Below are 19,214 nucleotides of genomic sequence, written 5' to 3'. Positions count from 1 at the left end.
AGTCATTGATACACCCTTATAATACCAGTGTCTAGTAATACTAAACTAGCTGCAGGTTTGGAGACAAAAAACTAACAGCATTGCCAAGCTAGACCAAAATGCTAATAATGGCAAGTATGGGAGGAAAATGGGGAGGGAGGCGTTAGTGAATTTGCTAGATAGAAGGTATTTCCTTCTCCCAAATAAAATTAAAGGCTTACTTATATTTCTTCTAAACTAGAAATCACCATACACGAGAATACAGACGTTGTGGTTCCAACTTCTGGGTATGTACCTGAAGGCCCAATCCTACGGTGTGTTAAAGTATGCCATGTTTGCTAGAAATGCCTCAGGAGCTTCCATGATATCTATCCATTAGCTACTATTAGTATTATAGGTGCACCGAGTTTATAATTAATATGGTATGAGAAATAATTTCGGAAGAGATACTACCAGGCGTCCTTCCTCTCATATCAACGTTTTCAATGCCAGAGTCATCATGTTGACCATGAACTATGGAGTACAATCATCTTCAAATCCCATGTATACTCGCCGCCGAGAATCTCTTTATTGTGGCTTTAAATTCCTCGATATAACCCTCCATTCCTATACTGATAGTACATACGACCACAGGGTGTGGAAAATAGGGCTTCCCGTCCGCTCAGCCGTACTCAAGCCACACGCCGGTAGGTTAGTAGTTGGGTGGGTGACCACCAGCGAATCCCTACTGTTGTATGTTTTTTACTTGGCCGTAGATTGAGTTGAGGATTTTGTTTTATAGTGATGCAGTATTTTTTGATGGTGTCTGTCTATTTCCCTATGAGGAATAGGTAGAATAGGAAGAGATGATGGTGGGAATGAGGATAATAGAAGAGTGTTGTTCTACCATCAATAATGTCCAGGATTTAGCCCAGTCCTTATATATGATCCATGGATATATCACCTTCATTTATTTGATTACAGAATTGATAAGGGGTGACTATTATTTAAACAGCTCATAGCTACTAAGTATTTATTCTTTGTACTAATTATACCCTCTGAATGTGATACACATAGACTATTATGCAATCCCATAAGGCTCCTGCTATACCCCACCCGCTCACTCTACTGCCTGAAAGTCTAGATTCTGGCATATCCACATGTGGTTCCTGTGTTATGCAGTAGCGCAGTTGTGCATTTACTCTTTTTAGGCAAGGTTAGTGCAACTTCACTTATCAAGGTGGTATGCATGACTCGATGATATGCCTGTTCATTTACTCTTTTGGTAATAGCCGGGGAGGCAATTGTACATTTACAAGTCAGTTGAATTCATGTAGATGAAATATCTGAAGTAGGATTGGATACTAAGCCCTCAAGAAACGTGCATAATGTTGATAACCTAGGCAGTCAGTATGGGGCTTTCCAAAAGTACCGACGACACAGCACTTTTAACATAAGGATTAGAGAATCTAGAGACTTATAAGTCGCCTCCAAAGCATCAACTGCAAATTGATTTGACTTTTATTCCAGACATAGATAACGCAAGACAGGGAGAAGCAACGTCACCTCTAGCTGTTTCCTTCCATCAGAGAAAGATCCCGTCAGAAGTGTCCTTCTATGCTTCTATACTCTACAAATGGCATTCGGAGAAAAGGAGAACAGCCTTCTTAACAGCTCCGGCACACACTGGATGAAGGCTAATTCCGAGGACTATGGCAAAACCAACAATATTCTAGTCCCTCTCACACTGTCCAGGATACATGTCATATATTCTTTTGCCACTATTACTCACAGTCTCTCCACCTCATCCTCCTCCCCTCTCAGTGCGCTTTGCCAGATCTTCCGACAGATACGGACAACGACGACTCAGATACAGATCGATTTGGACCAGTTCCCAGGGACGGCATGGGAAGGAATCAACGCAGCGCCAGAAAGAATGCCAAACACGTACATACTAGCCATGCACGGGCTGCAAAGAATGGTTGAGGAGAATATTAGTTTTTTCCAAGAACAACGAGGAGGGAAATCTCTCTACACTGAAGCAATAGCCCATCTCTCTTCGTGCCTCGCATATCTGTCCAGAGGAAGTGACCCCGACGTTATGACAGGGCTATCCTGGATCCAAAACATCCCAGATCCGTTCCTAGATCATATTGAGTGCCACGAACCGATGGCTTTGGCTATACTGGCGCATTATTGTGTGGTCTTGTACCATTTGCGGCATCACTGGTGGATCGATGATTTGGGGCTTTCAGTATTGAGGGAGATTCGTTCCATACTCGGTCGGAATGTATATCGCATAGATTGGGCGATGGATGCAACGGGATTAACGATATCAGCATCTTCACGGAGTAATGGTTGAATTGTATATCAAGGAGATTCGACAGGGAGTTCTATGAGACGAACTCGAGAATTGCCCAGTGAATCTCTCCAAAGTTCATGAAGTAGTACTAATGATCTCAACTCCTTATCTAGATGTTTACTTGATCCTATGGCTGTCTTTCTTCTTTAATCATATTATATTAAGCAAGATACCAGATGTATATAATTCTGTCTAAAGAACCTTATATAATAAAGCCCTAAGCATATAAGTAATTCTACCCCCCTTCACTAATACATCTAATAGTTAAAGACCCCTAAGGTCTCATGCACTATATGGAACAGGCCGCCATAAAACATCCCGCAGATACACATACACGATCTCCTGCCAGGTACTCCATTCATGGGCGCCCGTCATGGAGTAATGGCTCGCATACGTCACATTCTCAACCGCCAAAGCAACTTCCCAGTCTCTCGCAGCCGGGAAGGTAGTATCATAGAAGCCTGCCCCCGTGAGGATTCCCACCTGCCGCAGCGCCGGGTTGGTGGTAGCGTTGTACTGCGAATCTCCCGCTGCCGGCGCCGGCGTGGGCGACATGACGCAATAGGAAGAGAAATAGTCAGTAGCATTGAAGAGCATGGCCAGTGTCAATGTCCCGCCGAGCGCGAGACCACCAAACGCTCTCTGTGAGGAGTCGTTGGCTATCGCGTAGTGGTCCTCTACCCATGGCATGAGGTAGGAGAAGAAATTCTCGCGCACTTTGTTGAAAAAGCGGTCATAGCCAACTATAACCGTTACGACTTCATTCAAGATACCCTTACTTTAGACATGGAAAACGTACCAACATCTAGGTATTCGGCTTGCAGCGTCGCGTTGGTCTCGTATTCTTCGAGCGTGAAGCCGAGGTTATACCAGTCCGGTGTGACGAGAATGGTCGGCTCGAGGGCCCCGGCATCAATGAGACGGTCCACTATGAGAGGTATATAAGTTGAGGGAAGCGACAACATAGTCTAAAGGGTACTATACTGATATGATGGATTTGGGCTTGTTGGAACCAGTCAGAGTCGGATCCCTGGCCACCGTTGGAAAGATAGAGCACCGGGTATGTCTTGTTGGAATATAGGCCGTATTCACTGGGGAGATAGATCCCCACGTCATGGACATCTGGGTATGGAGAGGTCGACCCGGGCGAGGCATACTGATGGAAACTGACATTCCCACGTTTGGAGACGTCCTCAAGCGGGAGCTGCCAGTCATAATTCTGCACCTGGAACTCCCCGTCAAAAGGCAGTTGGATGGCGCTGAGCAGCTGGTCTCCCGGGAAGGCTTCCAGCGGTAGATTGGACGGGTCTACGAGCGAGACGTTACAGTCTCGCCAGTTGCCCGTCGTGCAGTCGGGATAATAGGCGTACAGCCAGGTGCCCGAGGGGAGTGGCACGGTGACCTCCCAGTCGCCTGTCTGGTTGTTATATTGCATTGCCAGGCCAGACAGCGTGCCGGCTTCATTGCCATAGTCGGGCGACAGACGCATCGAGAACATATCCGCCCGCCATTCGTAGGGGGTGTATCCATCTGTCTTGACCAGGGAGGCATGCAGCGGGTCCGAGAAGAAGGGGAACCCACCCAGCAGCACCGATGAAGCATTAGTGGTCGAATTGGGCGTGAAGACAAAGTCAACCTCGTACCCCGTCGGGCCAGTGCCAGTCTTCCGGACTGTAGTCCCTTTGCCCTCTGCGCTGGCTGCGATAAGAGCAAGAACGACGAGAATGTGCATTGTAAGTTATCTTCCAAGTCAAACATGAAAAGTAGAGCTTGTAGGATGTCAAGAAAAATCAAAGAAATTTACCACGTCTGAAGAGTTGATGGTCAATTTAATACCCCACAGTATATTTATTCCCCCGCATTTCCCAGGATTTCGGGGTATTATCGGCTGCACCCCGCTACTATACCCAATTAGTATTATATAATTTCGGTGTAATTATGCAACCAAAACTATTGATCTTGGCCTACTATCAGCACTAAGCCAGAAGAGGAGAGAGAGGGAAACCCAAGGACAGCAGGATTCCTGATATATATTACCACTAAAGAGAAAGGTGATTAACAACCTCAATTGCTGTCGATCGACACCACAGTCACCTCCCTGCCACAATGAAACTAAACTGACTCTGCTGTTTGAGCTCATTCTATACATGGTGTGATGAATTCAGGTATGGTAAAGGGCCCAGGCCACACCAGAGCCCCCACAGCTCATGGATCCCTTGGACCCGACTAGGCCGTTTGACTGGAACTTGGAGATGGAATCATTGATGAGATCGATAATGTCCTGATTCCCAATATAATTGGGGCCGTTTTCAGTGAGTCGAGCCCCGAATGCACAGGTGCCGTACTGGACAAGCTGCCGCTGAGTAGTGGAATCATCCAGGTACCAAGAGCCACCGCCGGCGATGTTGGATGCGATCTTCTGGCAATCGGAGACTTTGGGAGAGCCGCCAGAGGTCTCATTGTCAAAGCTTGAGTCGCCGCAGTCATTAATCTGGCTGGCAAAGGACATGGGGGTGGCGGCGAGAAGGGTGGTAAGGAGGGTGATGAGATGAACCTTCATTGTTGAGGGAGAGATAAACTCGAATATGTGATCTGGAGAGCTTGGAGGAAATGTTGTTGGATTGAGATTGGAAGATAGTGGATGGTAGTGATCTTGAGTCTGACTTCTTATGCATTATATACTCTTTTTCTCTGAGATACATTCCTGGGCCTATACTTCGAGACTCTCTATAGTTAGATGTCAGGCGTCCCGTCCTAAGAGCCCCCCTTACATTTACATGACTTAGGCCCCCTGCAGTAATCCCTAGGTAATATGCAGGACTCTGAGAATCTCAATTGGGTTAGTCTTTTGTCCTGGTAGTCTAGCGTCCCCCAAGCCTGGACCTACATAGCATAAAACAACTGTACTTGTCTGTACTACATTCTATCACTGGCTGCTTATTACTTCTTTGTTAGGGTAACACTATTGAAGGAACTATGCAGACCTAGTACCAATCAGCAGAGAAGATATCAGCAGCTGCCAGTGCCAACAGCCGGCACCCGTTATAATTCCTAGCCTTTCGCTGCGCTTGTCCTTCAGAATATCAAGGGATTAAAGAAGGTATTAGGCTGTTTGAAAATCAGGCCAATTTACAGCTTATTTGCTCTAATGGAAAAATCTTAGGACATGAATGGCATATTTTTGTCTTGATTTAGACCCTCTAAGTCTAATAAGAATTTATTCTGGCTGTCCTGCTTTAAGAAGTGAATGCTTATGAATGGGTCAATGCCACAGCGGCAGATTACTAGTAGTCTTGCATTTTAATTAAAGGTATGATACCTAGTGTCTGGGTCTATTTGAAACTATTTTAGATGTCCTTGCCTTGTCTCTCATGCACGCCGCCTACCGACATGATACCCTTTTCTACCAGGAACCTTTCCAGGCGCTGGAATGACTTATTGGTCCACTAGAGCCGGGAAAGTGTGCCAAATATATACTTGGGATAAGGTAGTTCCATAGAGGGCAGATTGGCCAAGTAGTTTATTATATCATTTGCTCATTGCATGGTGCAAGTTAATAGTAGAGGAAGTTCTTATACTTAATAAGAGTATTATCAATTCTTTTACCTTTCACTATCCTTCTAAAGAACCATAGCAAGAAGATCTCATTGGCCAACTTGTATATAGGATTGAATAGCAATAAGGGTATTTGATGGCTATTCATAGGGACAATAAACACTTCATCTTATAAATAGTATTTGTCAGTGAATAGTACTATAGCAAACAGCTAGGCAACCATACAGTAGACATATAAATACAGTGGCTTCTCCCTCGCATTTAATCTCTGTCATGAATCTTGTCTACAGGCATATCTTCTCTATACTATATAAATACAGGAAGTTTCTCAATTTGTATGTCAAGGCATGATGCTAATGACACCTTTTGAAGTCCTTAGCCAGGATTGACTGCCCAAAATTCCCTCTAGTCGGCCACGCTGGAGTCTTGCAAAAACAATAATAGCGCTTTATATGGTCACCTATCTTCCACCTTTCTTTGATATATGGGCTTTTTGTCTCAATATCAACTGATACACCTTATGCCAAAGGTGCCAAGTGGTTGATGCATAGTTGAATACTATGATTTCAGAGCATTCGATTGCCCCAGGGCAAATCAACTGTGGTCCTCATTGCACTAGATGGTCTAGTTCCATTGACGGCCTGGAGACCTGCTGTCTTGTCCTCATGCTGCCACTTGCGAGAGTTGCATAGAATTTATAATCATAAAAACAGAGCACATTAGCAGATGACACCTGATTCTCTTGAAACTCATGTTCACCACATCTCAACACATTTTAGTTTCAACAGGAGTTCACGATGTGCCTGAGCATTTGATGAGTAGTAGATTGGTATCAGGGATATATGTTAGGGCTTATATAGGAATTGCAAACGAACGGGGCTTATAATAATGATCAGAATATATCCTTATTGCTTTGACTCAACTGATAGCTCAAATCTTCCTATTATCTGTTACCTCCACTAACCAACGATCCAGCTGTTTGAGACTCTCGGCCAGAGCGATCTTCCCCCCGTCATCGCCCAGATCTCCATCCTCGAAAGACTTGTAGCCGAGATCAAAACCATGCTCCATCCCTTGGACGGGATAATAAGCGACGGTCGCTCCCACTTGACGGCATTTCTCTACCCACGCCTCCCCGTCTGTGACAGGCACGTCACGATCTCCTGTGCCATGCACAACAACCAGGGGAGGCAGCAACTTCGTGATGGAGAAGTGGGTTGGGAACAAGATCTGCAGATGAGGAGGGACAGCCGCCACGCCCTCTGCTGCGATCTTCGCCCCCAGTCCTTTTACTCCGGTAAGGTAGTCGACAAAAAGGGCCTGTTCAAGAATATAGCGGAGAGTATTCCAGCGAGCATGCGTGTCCATATTATCGTCTTTGGGAAACGCCTCGCCAAAGCTGACTTGGGCGGGACTCGCTTGTCTCCGGGCGATATCGACGGCTGTCTCTGCCGTCTGCGACGCAGACAGCTCGCTACCCTCCCATTTCAGGCCCTTAAACGTCCAGGTCTCCGAAGCAGGGTTTGACATGGGATACAGAGCGAACAGGGCTGCAGGCGGAGGATCCAGCTTCTGTATCTGCGTCTGGGATCCCAGTAACTCGACGCAGTATCCGCCCCCGCTGCCTCCTGCCACGATGATCCGCTCCTTGTCAACTAGGACAGAAGGGAAATCCTTGCTCACACCCTCTGCAGCATATCTATACGCATCGCAGAGATCCTGGATTAGATCCAATCCTGTCGATTCAGGGAGACAGCGATAGTCCGCTGAGACGATCGTCCAGCGGCGTGTGAATGCTGCGTTGACGAGCCATGCAGGGATGGCTGTTCGGTCGCCAGTGATCTATCTATCAGTCAGAATATTGCCCTTATTTGACCTCTTTATTCAACCATTTTCTTACAATGTATCCTCCGTGGAACCAGAGAAGAACAGGCGAAGGCTGAGCAGTATCAACTGTATAGACGTCCGCCTGGATGGGTTTGTCGTGGACAGTCTTGTACGTCCGTGTCGAGATGGTATGTTGGTGCATGTTGTCATGCAAGTCTTTAAATGAATGAAAAGTTCTTTTGGATGACTTTATATACGGATAAAATAAGACGGCCTCCGACGGACCCCGCAGAAGGCGATGTCAGAAGCCTTGGCAAGGGTTTAATATTATTCTTACTAGTAACACTGCCATATAATCAGAAATGTCTTCAGTTCAAGCTGTATCTTCAATAGAGTATATCATTATCTCTGGGTAATTGCACAAAGATCATGGAAATACTTCTAGTCTCCATCGCCATGATGGCCTCTATAGGGGTTACAGTCAGGAATACAATACCTATACATATATATAAAATTAGATTTTGTAGAGGGCTTATATGTTTATATCAATTAGGATTGAGATCCATACAGTAATTTAAGTATCAAACCAAAATCAGATAACGGGTCTGAAGAATAGAGAAATATCAGGTCCTAAGATCATATTTAGGACTATTTGTAGCTGAAGAGTGGGTGTTTCAGGTATACACAAGAAACTGGTTTATTGTTATTTAATGTATAACCCTATTAATAGATATTTCCACGGAATCAAATAAATGGAGGCATATATCACCTACAATTAAAGAGTTGCGCAATTTAAACCAGCAAATCAGTCGCGCATATTCACCCATCCACCTATTATTAGATGGACAGGAAAGAAACACAGAGTATCGCACCTGGCATGGATGTCAATTATAGCATAATTTATTCTGTGGATCGCATTCGTTCTTCCTCCAGACCCTGGAAAGCTTAACACGAGCGCCCGCGCCTATAGACCAGAACTGATTGGCAGGCCTTTAATATCAGCCTCGTATAGGCAGCCACTTTTCCTCCTGGCACAACAATCCGTCCATCCAGCCGGGGAAGAAGAGCGCCTGCAGCACACTCCTTGGGGAACTTAAGATGAGCGACAGGGCCAGAAAGCTCTCGTCGTCGCTTTCTGTGTTTAGTGAATGCTGTAAGACAGCCATACGACGATACAATGTCTGAGAAAAGGTCAACGAATATCTCAGAACTAGGCTTCGGTTATGTGGCAGACAATGACCCTCTCCAGCGGACTCCCCAGAGCGCGTTGAGAGTGCCTGGCACGCCAGGGTGGGCGCTGGACCTTCAGAGTCCCACTGCCCGGGAGGAATATCTGTTGGATAAACACGAAAAGGCGTCCGAGAGGCAGAACGCAAAGGATCTGGTGAGAGGTTGACTGGGAGGTGTTTTAGATCAAGAGCTGATGTGTTTGTAGAGAGTCAAAACCCGCGTCCGCCTTGCCAAAGCCTTCCTCCGCGTCGTCAATTTCAGTTGCAGCTTGATCATCCTGTCCCTCCTCTCCACCACCCTCGTCATCTTCAACGCAACAAAAACCCTGCCCGAACGAAACAACCTGCCTCCGTGGGCGCTGGGGACGAACCCATGGGCACAGTACCTCCTCATCGGCCTGTCCTGTGTCTCCCTTCTCACCTGCCTGGTCGTGTTCTGGGGGTACTGGAAGGGCGGGCACAAGCGAGCCAAGAAGCTGGCCATCTACTACTCGGTCTTTTCCGTGTGCTACTTTGTCTTCAATCTGGTTATGTGGGTGGTTGCCGCCGCCATCTTCCAGAACTCCAAGAATACCGGCAATGGTGAAGATCTGTGGGGATGGTCCTGCAAGACCAATGAGCGGTACGATCTGTTCGAGAAGGAGATCAACTATAACCTCGTCTGCCGTCTGCAGGTACCTTCCTCTGCCTCTCTCTCTCTCTCTCTCTATATATATATAAACATGAAGATACTTACCTGATAGAATTGGGGCTTGGTGTGCGCCATCATCGAAGTCGTGATCGAACTGTTTGTGATCCTCATCTACGCCGTCGTCTTCTACCGCTTCTACTCCAAGCGCCGATTGATGAAGACCATGGACACCAGAGACAGAGCCCGCTCGGATCTCTACCTGGCCCAGCTTCGTCTCCAGTCTGCTCCCAACACCCCGGGCTTCCGTATGGCGACGACGCCCAAGTCGCCCTTTTTCCACCAGGACTTTTATGGTGGTGCTCCTGCTGGAGATAATGCGCATGTGCAATATGCCACGCCGCAGAATCCATCAAAATCTCCCCCTGCGTTCCATCTACAGCCGCCTCCAATTCGCATTCAGGGTGCGACTCCTGTGGTTGCCCAGGAGGGGTTTCCATCGCAGAAAGAGCCGGTCAAGGAGGCCACGGAGCCTTCCTCGGGCAAGGAAACCTACGAGTCTGTCGCTGTACCCGGGATGTACACCACTCCATGATACGGCATGAAGGTATTTTCATATCTATTTTGTGAGCGTGCTATATTTCTATGAGTGAACCTCTAGTTATTGAATAATCATTCATAAGTATACGACAGTGAGACAGAAGTAGATTTTTTGTAGTATAAGCACACTGGTGGTACCTTTAATAGAAGATTCAAGGCAGCCCCTTCTGCAGTAGGGAGAGTCATCACTTGATAGAGGCGATGGGATCCGGCATGTTCATCGCCAGTCCTGCATGGGCATACCGTTGAATCATGCCCGCGAGCCTCACAGCACGCTAATCGCTCCATACAAAAGACCGAGTCTCCAGGCTCGGCGAAAGAAGCTTGGTGGTCTGCTTCTCTTTCCCGCTTGCTGAAAATGATGAACTCTTCCGTGACAAGGCCGTCTGAGTGGGAAGTGTTGTCGATCTGTAGTGGTCGCAGCTGAGGAGATATATTCAATACTCATCTCGCCTTGAGACTCTTTAAACTCTGGTCGCATTATAAGGCTTCAGTAGAGGAAGAGTGTTAAGGCAGAAGAGTGAATGGTTATATTCATCAGGCAGCAGTTTCACTTCCATTGTTCTCTCCATCTCATTGAATCTTAAACCTCCGTCTTGAGAAGGTTCTTCTTCCACCACTCCTCCTCCTCATCGAGAACACGGCGTTTACTCGCTGCCTGGCGGAACCCATGCCCTTCGCCCTTGAAGACGACCAGCTTGACCTCGCGATGGTTCTCCAGCATGACTTTCTCCATATCCTGCGCCTGACTGAGGGGAACAACGTTGTCGTCTTCTCCCTGCAGAAGCAAGAGGGGCGCCCTGATCCGGTCCGCGTGGTAGCACGGGCTACGGTCGTTGAAGACCTTCTCGCGGTCTTCTTCGCTCGTCTCGGGCGGGAACAGCAGGTTATACGCATAGTGGCTTTCGAACTTGTGCGTGTCGACGCAGAGAGTGCGCAGGTTGGCAATCCCGTATAGCGACGCCCCCCCCGCGATCAGCTCGGGATAGTCGCACAGCGCCTGCAGGACGCCGTATCCTCCTGCGCTGCCGCCGCAGATCCCGACTTGGGTGCCGTCAATCCGGGAGCTGGAGGCCATGTAGCTGATGCAGCTGGCAGTGTCGGCGATATCAAGCTCGCCTAGAATGTCAGCAGAATCTCAAAGTGAAAGCGAACAAGGAGGAGGCATACCCCATCTGGCGTTCAGAAGGTCTCGATACGCACGGCCATAGCCTGAACTACCGCCGTAGTTCACCCAGACAATGGCGTACCCACGAGTGGTCCAGTACTGGTCGGCGAGCGATAGTCCCGGTCCAGAATGGGAGGTCGGACCACCATGCAGAGACACGACAACAGGAGGCAGCGTCCCTTGCGGAGCCTGATACTCTGGGTTGTGTGGCGGAAGGAAGACGGCATGGCATTCTCCTTGACGGTATGTACCATGCACGCGTGGGAAGGAGATGTGCTGCGCGATGGAATACACGGTCTCTGGGACGGCAAGATCGGATGATTTCTTTATAGCTTTGAGAACCGCAGTGTCGCCAATGGTCATCGTGTATAGAGTATGCACGCTGGTGCTCGAGGAGGCGAGAACAGCAACGCTGGTGTCCGACAGGGGACACTCGGCAATCTGGACTTGGTCTGTAATGGGCACATTCAGCTCCCTATACGAGTCGTTGTCGAGGTCGACCAGAATGAACGACCACTGCGCGTTGCGCACATAGGCTGCGACCAGCTGGCGAGAAGTCAGGCAGGTATAAGTGGAACTGCAGGTCGGTTAATTCAGAGGATTATCATCTTATAACATTGAAGAAAGGTTCCTTTACTTACTTCCCCATGAACCAATCCGGACCAGCAAATTCCGCCTCTTCCAGGCCCTTCAATGGGATCGGTGTTGGCTGTGAAGACCCCCGTGGCAGACGGTACAGCTGCCAGAATCCCGTCCTGTCGCCCACAAAGTACAGTGTGCCATCTGGTCCGTATCGAGGCTGGGTGATGCTCTCCGACTGTGCCTTTCCGGCCACCTGGCGAGCCTGGGAGAGCTCTCCCCCGTCCGCCCAGCGAGCCGTCCACAGCAGAGTCCCCGTCCAGGGCATGTCCGGGTGGTTCCATTGCACCCAGCAGACCTCGGTGCCGTCCGGCGAGAAGTGGGCGTAGCTGTAGAAGTCTGCGCCCTGGAGAAGCGTCACGGCCTGCTTTGTCCCCACGTTGATGGCCACGACCGTGTTCCGGACGTCCGCTGGCGCTGGTTTCGTGTGGTCTTCCTCGACAGCCAGGATCCAGTCGATCTTGCCAGTCTTGCTGGATGCACGCACAGAAGTGCACACATAACGCAGCGTGTCCGAGGGAGCCGTCAAGCGGTCGACGGAGCCTGTCGCGCTGTCCAGCAGATACAGACCGGACGTCTTGACGTCGGTGAAGACGATCTGCCCCGTCGTCGCACTCGCTGTCATCCCCTTGCCGCCGTATTCGTGCACTCGACTGCGTGCATCATACCTACAGAGGTTAGTTCATCTTCCCTCTTTTGATTGGTATCAGTATTCCTACTCTTTCGGCAGGGCATCCTCCATCACCCCCTCGGAGTACTTGACGATACAGTTCCGGCCGCCTTCGAACGGTCTTCCTTCGGATACATAGATAGATCCATCGGAGGTCTATTGACTGTTAGACATTTCAATATCTAATGGTAGTACTAGGAAACGTCTACCGCTGCGACATCGCTTAATGTGACGTTCATCTGCGTCAACATATCGGCCGTGATGGGACTCGCCCACGAGCCGTATGCTGCTGTCTGCGCCATGGTAGATTGAGTCAATCGTGATTGTGGAAACTGCGTGCAGTGAGCAGTCGAGAGTGAGCGGATAAAAGATGAGGGGTAGTTTTAGGGAGTGGAGAATCATGTCAGCAAAAGAGATTCAGTTTAGGTCTAATTTAGAAGCAATATTTCAGTAGACATGCTCCATCTATGTATAATAATAGTTGAGTAGTGAATATATTTACTTTATTTTTAATAATATATGAAGTCATTATATTTTATATTTATGGCAAATAAGAGGATTCTTTTTGTCGGTCAAAATAGTAAGATAATAGTTATAGTTATGATAAGGAAGCCTTATTAGTATTTAATGTCAAAATTATGCTGTTAACCACCTAGTTATGTAAATGGCTTATATAAGCAATAATAAACGAATCACCTGATTATTGCCTGATTATTGCAGTTTCCCGCCTCAGTCCAAATAACTTTCACCAGTCTAATGACTTTCTCTACCTTCTTTCATCTCCTAAACTACTGGTATTTTCTCCATATCTTTCACCCTGCAAGACCCATTCTCTATAGATGGAGGAATTCTGATCACCCTCAACAGCCTGACCCTGCCAGACTAGCGTGTGTTGCCCCGCCTTGTCCCGGCCCGTTCCATAAAAGACAGACTTTGGAACCTGCAAAGCCCCTGTTTCCTGCATTTCAACAAGGATTGCGCTTCTTTGTTTTCTTTCACAATGTGCAACGACAACACCGTTCAGGTCATTACTGACGCAGACCTGGTCGCTGGCGTACGTCATCCTTTTTATGGAAAAATTTTCTCTTACCAAGTACATTGCTGACCCGTCAGACCTCCGATGCCGATTCCACCGTGGGTTCCCTGGTCGGAAGCGATCTGACCTCGGTCAATTCGAGTGTGTTGGATTATACGTGGGTCTCTATCATAGTACTAATGATACTATGGATACTAATCTTTGTGGATCATCTAGATACGAGGTATTTTCTTCAAAGAATGAAGAATGAGAATAAAACTCATCTTGGATAGAATGGCCGTCGATATCACGCCTTCCGGAAAGGAGCTTATTTGATTGTACGCCCTTCATTGCCCATTAAAATAAATAGAACACAAAAAAAAAATTGCTGATATGGACAGCCCAACGATGAAGACGAACAAGACCGCATGGACCTGCTCCATCACATCTACGGCCTGGTGCTTGGTGGTGAGCTCAACCTCGCCCCGATCAAGGATCCTCGACGTGTGTTGGATATCGGTACTGGAACGGGCATCTGGGCCATCGACTTTGCCGAGTATGTTGCTGGAATCTCTGTCCAGGGGGATAGGTCAAAACTCACCTCCATCCGTCTCCAGCCAGTACCCAAACGCAGAAGTGATCGGGAATGACCTCAGTCCTATCCAGCCCAAATGGTAGTTCTCTTGCCTCTTTATCTGCGCTGTCTGGGTGGAATGGAGGTACTGATTCAAGTCAAGGGTCCCCCCCAATCTCGCGTTCGAAGTCGACGACTACGAATCCGAATGGCTGCACACCCGTCCGTTCGACTTCATCCACGGGCGCGAGCTCGCGGGCGCCATCAAGGACTTCCCGCTCCTGGCACGACGGACCTTCGACGCCCTCTCCCCCGGCGGCTTTCTAGAAATGCAGTCGCTGCGCATCGAGTGCTTTTCCGACGACGGCTCGCTCGACAAGGCCCCCTTCACCAAGCAGATGGTCGAGCTCATCCAGGAGGCCAGCATCAAGTTCGGCAAACCCATGGCCGACATGGACACCTGGGCTGACGCCCTCCAGGATGCCGGGTTTGTCGACGTCGTCTGCAAGATCATCAAGGTCCCCATCAGTCCCTGGCCGGCCGACCCCAAGAAGAAGGAGATCGGTCGCTATTTCCAGGTGCAGCAGCAGCAGGGCATCTCCTCGTATGTGCCCGGCTTGCTGACCAACGTCCTCGGCTGGTCCAGCCTCGAAGTCGCCGTCCTCCTGGCCAAGGCTAATAGCGAACTCCTGGACCTCTCGGTTCATCAATACGGCAAGCTCTATGTCGTCTATGGTCGCAAGCCCTGATACTGTCTTTCAACTGTTGTAGTACATATTACATACCTCCAGAGTCTGATTTCGTATTGTTTATAGTAGCGTAAATTAGTTGAATGATTGATAATGAGATCTCCATATCCCTATTACACAATAAGGATGATAGTGTGTAAGCAGTAAGCATATAGGTTAAAGATACTACGTACTATTCTAATCTTATCATTATAGTCTTAATCTTAATATTAGGCAAGCCAAACCATTTGTAGTAATTGTCAGCAAACAAGGCTCAGCTGAATCAATCTCAAACGGATCCAGTCAGGCAAAGCCAAGCCGCTATCACTTTGGAGTAAGTGATGCGATGGGAGCGACAACAGGTATATAAGAGGCCTCAACCACAGAAAAATATTAATCAAAAGGTAATTTTGATGAAATTCTTTATCAACACTGGAATAGTTAGAAGCTGCCAATCTTCCATCTCATGGCCATCCCAAGTCACATCACTGCCGAGAATTTCTCTGGCCGGTTCATCCTGGTGAGGACTATAATTCAAAGATTAGCTCTACTCATACTAATACCTTACTAGAACAAGACTTTATCTGATAATCCCGATGCTGTTCTTGCTATTGTCAGTTCATGACTTCAAAGCCTCAAGCCTTGTATTTCTTTTCTCACAATATGCAGCAAGGAATCGGATACCTGATGCGCAAGACCATGGCCATGGCGACACCGCAGATGGACGTCCATCAATCGACAGACGACTCGGGAACTGTTCATCTGACTCTGGCGGTGACGGTGGGAGGCAAAGAGGCCAACAATGAGCTCTCAATGGACTGGAACCCGGTTACCAAGGAAGATGGGCCTTTCGGCGCAGTTGAGCGTGAGCTTTTCTTTTTTTTTTTTTTTTTTTTTTTTCTAGTATTTTTTATTTCTTCAAGCCCTGCTTATTCAATATCACTTTAGGCCGCTCTAGATACTGTGCCATCTCGGAAATCGATCTAGCCTGCAGCGGCGCCAATGCAAGCTTCCTCAAAGGCCAGACACTGGCAGACGGACACACCCCGTCTGCATGGCTGGAAGAAGCGGCGGGCCAGAGAAACATCCAGCTATATGGAAAAGGAGTCAAGGACGGCTGGACGTACGAGCAGGTCTGGGGGTTTGAAGAGATCGGGGGGAAGCGGTATCATACCCGGCGCATTGTTGCGGTGCATGGGAACAAGGACGCCCGGGCGAGATATGTGTATGAGTTTGTTAATTAGGGGCCTTAAATAGTACTTTCTTAACAATGGTCATTTATAAACTAAAGCTATATAATATTACTTCAATGGCCCCCTAATTCCAGGTAAGCTATTATCTATCATAGTAATAAATAAGTAGAGCACAGAAATTATTAAAATTATTTTACCTAATTATTATATCATTATAGAAATATTCCATATGCTTATATATCTCTGAAGATTTCTTTCCATATACCTTGTATAATTGGGAAGCCCCAATAGAACTCAATAACAGCACAGAAAGTTCTGAAGTATTTGGCAGCCAGTATAGACTTAAGAAAGAGTCCTTGGAGATCTTCTGGCAATCACCTACTCTTTGTAAAGAAAAAGATTTATTTCCACTAGTGAGAGCATGGTTCCATATACTGATTAATAATACCCATGTCTAAAATTGTTATCACAGGCCTATCACCAACCAGAAGACCCAAGGGGAGGCCTTGAGAGGGGAGAGGGGAAAGAGGGGTCTGACCGAGGTGATTTGTCTCTGATTCTCTTTCTCATTCTCCATTACTCACAGAACAAGATTTCTTATTCAAATAGCAAGACACAGAAAGTGGAAATTATTTGTTATGGCCACAGTCCAGTGGGATAGCATCGGCGGCAAGTTCAACGACGCAACGCAGCTGCCCTCATGGAAAGCCCAGTTATCCTCTGTGCAGAAGCACATTGGCAAGAGCATCTCCGGGGCCACCGTCCTTGAGCTGGCCTGCGGAACGGGCTTCTACACCCGCAAGGCGATCGAATGGGGCGCACGACAAGCCATCGGGGTCGATATCTCCTCCGCGATGATCAACAACGCCCGGATCCTTTCCAAGGGCGAGGAGGGAGCCGAGTTCTACGTGGCAGACTGCAGCAAGCCGTTCCGCATGGGCGAGTTCGATCTGGTCATGGCGTTCTGGCTGCTGAACTATGCGGATACCGAGGCCAAGCTGCTCGCCATGTGGCAGAACCTGCACGACAACATGAAGCCAAATGGGGGCCGGTGTATTGGCATCGTGCCCAACTGGGATCTCCTGCCGGGCATCCCCACCGCAGGCGAGGCCATGTTCGGTATTGTGGTGAAACCGCTCTCCATCATCGCGGATGGCATCGCTCAGTTCCACACCACACTGCAGACTGCCACCCCGTTCTCGTTCATCAGCAATGCACATACGCGCGAGCAGCTGGAGCGGACTGCGCGCAAGGCAGGCCTGCTGGATCTCCGCTGGCTGACGCCTGTTGATCCGCAGGTGCCGGATGTGCTGGACTTTGTGGCCTTTAGCAAGGCCCCGACCTTTCAGCTCTTTACCGCGAGCAGGAGTAAATAGTTTTATCCTTATGTTCAATTGACTATCCTGGTATATTGAAGACCCTATGCGGTCACTTGAATACTAGCTTGTGTATAACTTTTCTGCAGTATAAATTACTGGGAATTACAGAGCTTATATAACCTATATTTTTCCTCTAGTGACCGGTTCGTATATCACTGCTATTATAGACGGAGGCTTCATATTTATATGGAAAACGTATGATAGTGCTGGAAATGCAGCAGAGAGAATCGATCTGTCGATCTACCGGCCTGGTTTTAAACCGGACTGGCAGGTCGAATCCATCGGAGTTGTCCATACAGAGGACGGAGTATACACCATGAGTCTCTTGGTCGGATTGTGTAATCTAGATAATAGAAAGATATCAGTATACTCTATAGTAAATGGCAGTAACTGATACGGATCACGGAGTACTTTGCGGGGCCCCACTGCGGTACGACCCGACCCGGTGGGTGGGGTCTAATGACGACATATGAGATACTTCTAGAGTTACTCGTACTGGTGACGCGGAAAGCATTGCAATAGCTGTGCACTGGCTTACCATCCACTACTCGCCATTCCTCAGGCTGCAGCCGTCTACCCCGGTGCGCGTCACCACCCTGTTGGGTTGCCGGATGCCGGCGTCGATCTGCTTCACCAACATCCACCAGCTGCAACACAGGGCTGATCGAGATCCGGAAGGTAGTGGACGGGAACGCCGCCGTCTTTTCGTGACGAGACGTTTCACTACGATGTGCATAACCGTCTAGGTTTATATGAGTGCACAGGCAATCAACGAGTTCTGAACAAACACGGACAGCTTTCCTGGGCTTCACGGGGCGAGATCTGGCGGTAATGACGGCGGGGGCCAGCGTTGCGGTCTAGCTCGCGGTCAATGTGGTTGTGGGGGTTGTCTTTGAGAAGTCCACGAGCATTATCCATCACGCCTTTGTGGGCGGGGGGGTCGACTTTGCAGAAATCGGGATCAACGCCGCCAAGAGCGCCGTGGGCAGTTCTCTTCTCTTCTCAAGCGGGCAAGACGGTGGTGGGCAAGACCGTTGCCAAAGTGGGCAAGACGATTGCCAACAAGCTCGCGACAACCCGGTTTTCAGCCCCGGAGACTTTTTCCGCGGCAGCAGCACCGACGACATCGATGTCGTCCCTCAGTCGCGCGACACCATCCAACCAGCGCTGAAGGATGGGCATTTTGAACTCTCCACCCGGGACGCAGGTCAGTCGTCGCATTCGCTCTCTGCACAGTCGGTCTCTAGCACGTTCACTCGAGAGTCCCGGTTCTCGTATGGCCGGTTCGATGCCTCGAGCCAGCACCCGTCGCTGGGAGATGGAATTGAGGCTCTGTATGAATCCCGCAGGGCGTATAGCTGGCTGCGAGCCATCGTCCGCAGACCTCATCTGGCGTCTGATTGGAGTGTTATTCCTGGGCTGCAGAGTCAATAGTCTTTCTTAAGCTCCATTGTCTCAATGTCAAATCGGGATCTTGGGGTTTTTGCACTTTATCCTCATAGTTCTTATTTTTCTTACCACAGTTCGAAGTTTTAGCTATATGCTATGAATAAAGAATCACTATTAAAAATACTTCTTCGCCACAAAAACATACAGTCGGGAGTCTCATTTGGAGGTACCCAGCATATGTGAAGCAGTAGAAAGCATTGGCATGGGTATTTATTCTAGCATAGAGCCAAGTAAACCGTG

General features: G+C 48.4%; 10 protein-coding genes across 10 annotated transcripts; 5 read left to right on the top strand and 5 right to left on the bottom strand.

Annotated features, from left to right (window-relative positions):
• The first annotated feature begins 1,457 nt into the window (after positions 1–1,457).
• On the top strand, positions 1,458–2,347 carry ASPZODRAFT_132591 (hypothetical protein). Its single transcript, XM_022723063.1, has one exon. The coding sequence runs from the start codon at positions 1,595–1,597 to the stop codon at positions 2,318–2,320; it is 726 nt and encodes a 241-aa protein (XP_022581031.1). The 5' UTR covers positions 1,458–1,594; the 3' UTR covers positions 2,321–2,347.
• A 255-nt stretch (positions 2,348–2,602) lies between these two features.
• ASPZODRAFT_142334 (hypothetical protein) lies at positions 2,603–4,052 on the bottom strand (the record flags this gene model as incomplete). Its single annotated transcript, XM_022724843.1, has 3 exons — positions 2,603–3,063; positions 3,120–3,248; positions 3,305–4,052. 3 exons carry the CDS (start codon positions 4,050–4,052, stop codon positions 2,603–2,605), a joined length of 1,338 nt encoding a protein of 445 aa, XP_022581030.1.
• A 237-nt stretch (positions 4,053–4,289) lies between these two features.
• ASPZODRAFT_132589 (hypothetical protein) lies at positions 4,290–4,947 on the bottom strand. The gene has a single exon (XM_022723062.1). The coding sequence runs from the start codon at positions 4,878–4,880 to the stop codon at positions 4,482–4,484; it is 399 nt and encodes a 132-aa protein (XP_022581029.1). The 5' UTR covers positions 4,881–4,947; the 3' UTR covers positions 4,290–4,481.
• A 1,630-nt stretch (positions 4,948–6,577) lies between these two features.
• On the bottom strand, positions 6,578–7,939 carry ASPZODRAFT_117065 (hypothetical protein). Its single transcript, XM_022721161.1, has 2 exons — positions 7,776–7,939; positions 6,578–7,717 (listed from the first exon to the last, which is right to left on the bottom strand). Exons 1-2 carry the CDS (start codon positions 7,902–7,904, stop codon positions 6,806–6,808), a joined length of 1,041 nt encoding a protein of 346 aa, XP_022581028.1. The 5' UTR covers positions 7,905–7,939; the 3' UTR covers positions 6,578–6,805.
• Positions 7,940–8,879: 940 nt separating this feature from the next.
• Positions 8,880–10,154, top strand: ASPZODRAFT_142331 (hypothetical protein; the record flags this gene model as incomplete). The annotated part of the gene is made up of 3 exons (XM_022724842.1): positions 8,880–9,086; positions 9,138–9,605; positions 9,675–10,154. The coding sequence occupies 3 exons, from the start codon at positions 8,880–8,882 to the stop codon at positions 10,152–10,154; spliced, it is 1,155 nt and encodes a 384-aa protein (XP_022581027.1).
• Positions 10,155–10,742: 588 nt separating this feature from the next.
• On the bottom strand, positions 10,743–12,938 carry ASPZODRAFT_142330 (hypothetical protein; the record flags this gene model as incomplete). Its single annotated transcript, XM_022724841.1, has 5 exons — positions 10,743–11,278; positions 11,330–11,904; positions 11,969–12,634; positions 12,686–12,792; positions 12,846–12,938. 5 exons carry the CDS (start codon positions 12,936–12,938, stop codon positions 10,743–10,745), a joined length of 1,977 nt encoding a protein of 658 aa, XP_022581026.1.
• Positions 12,939–13,418: 480 nt separating this feature from the next.
• On the top strand, positions 13,419–15,078 carry ASPZODRAFT_25608 (hypothetical protein). Its single transcript, XM_022728012.1, has 7 exons — positions 13,419–13,690; positions 13,750–13,829; positions 13,889–13,895; positions 13,945–13,989; positions 14,053–14,207; positions 14,269–14,325; positions 14,389–15,078. Exons 1-7 carry the CDS (start codon positions 13,637–13,639, stop codon positions 14,972–14,974), a joined length of 984 nt encoding a protein of 327 aa, XP_022581025.1. The 5' UTR covers positions 13,419–13,636; the 3' UTR covers positions 14,975–15,078.
• Positions 15,079–15,419: 341 nt separating this feature from the next.
• On the top strand, positions 15,420–16,197 carry ASPZODRAFT_16273 (hypothetical protein; the record flags this gene model as incomplete). The annotated part of the gene is made up of 4 exons (XM_022726592.1): positions 15,420–15,473; positions 15,525–15,566; positions 15,623–15,818; positions 15,902–16,197. The coding sequence occupies 4 exons, from the start codon at positions 15,420–15,422 to the stop codon at positions 16,195–16,197; spliced, it is 588 nt and encodes a 195-aa protein (XP_022581024.1).
• A 469-nt stretch (positions 16,198–16,666) lies between these two features.
• On the top strand, positions 16,667–17,635 carry ASPZODRAFT_1968839 (hypothetical protein). Its single transcript, XM_022727455.1, has 2 exons — positions 16,667–16,688; positions 16,756–17,635. The coding sequence occupies exon 2, from the start codon at positions 16,785–16,787 to the stop codon at positions 17,520–17,522; it is 738 nt and encodes a 245-aa protein (XP_022581023.1). The 5' UTR covers positions 16,667–16,688; positions 16,756–16,784; the 3' UTR covers positions 17,523–17,635.
• An 892-nt stretch (positions 17,636–18,527) lies between these two features.
• On the bottom strand, positions 18,528–19,134 carry ASPZODRAFT_166753 (hypothetical protein; the record flags this gene model as incomplete). Its single annotated transcript, XM_022726781.1, has 3 exons — positions 18,528–18,944; positions 19,044–19,061; positions 19,120–19,134. 3 exons carry the CDS (start codon positions 19,132–19,134, stop codon positions 18,528–18,530), a joined length of 450 nt encoding a protein of 149 aa, XP_022581022.1.
• Positions 19,135–19,214: the final 80 nt, after the last annotated feature.

This window comes from Penicilliopsis zonata, assembly GCF_001890105.1.
Source record: "Penicilliopsis zonata CBS 506.65 unplaced genomic scaffold ASPZOscaffold_7, whole genome shotgun sequence".
NCBI classification, from domain to species: Eukaryota; Fungi; Ascomycota; class Eurotiomycetes; order Eurotiales; family Aspergillaceae; genus Penicilliopsis; species Penicilliopsis zonata.
The sequence above is the reverse complement of the archived record's forward strand: the minus strand, read 5'-3'. Positions and strand labels throughout refer to the sequence as shown.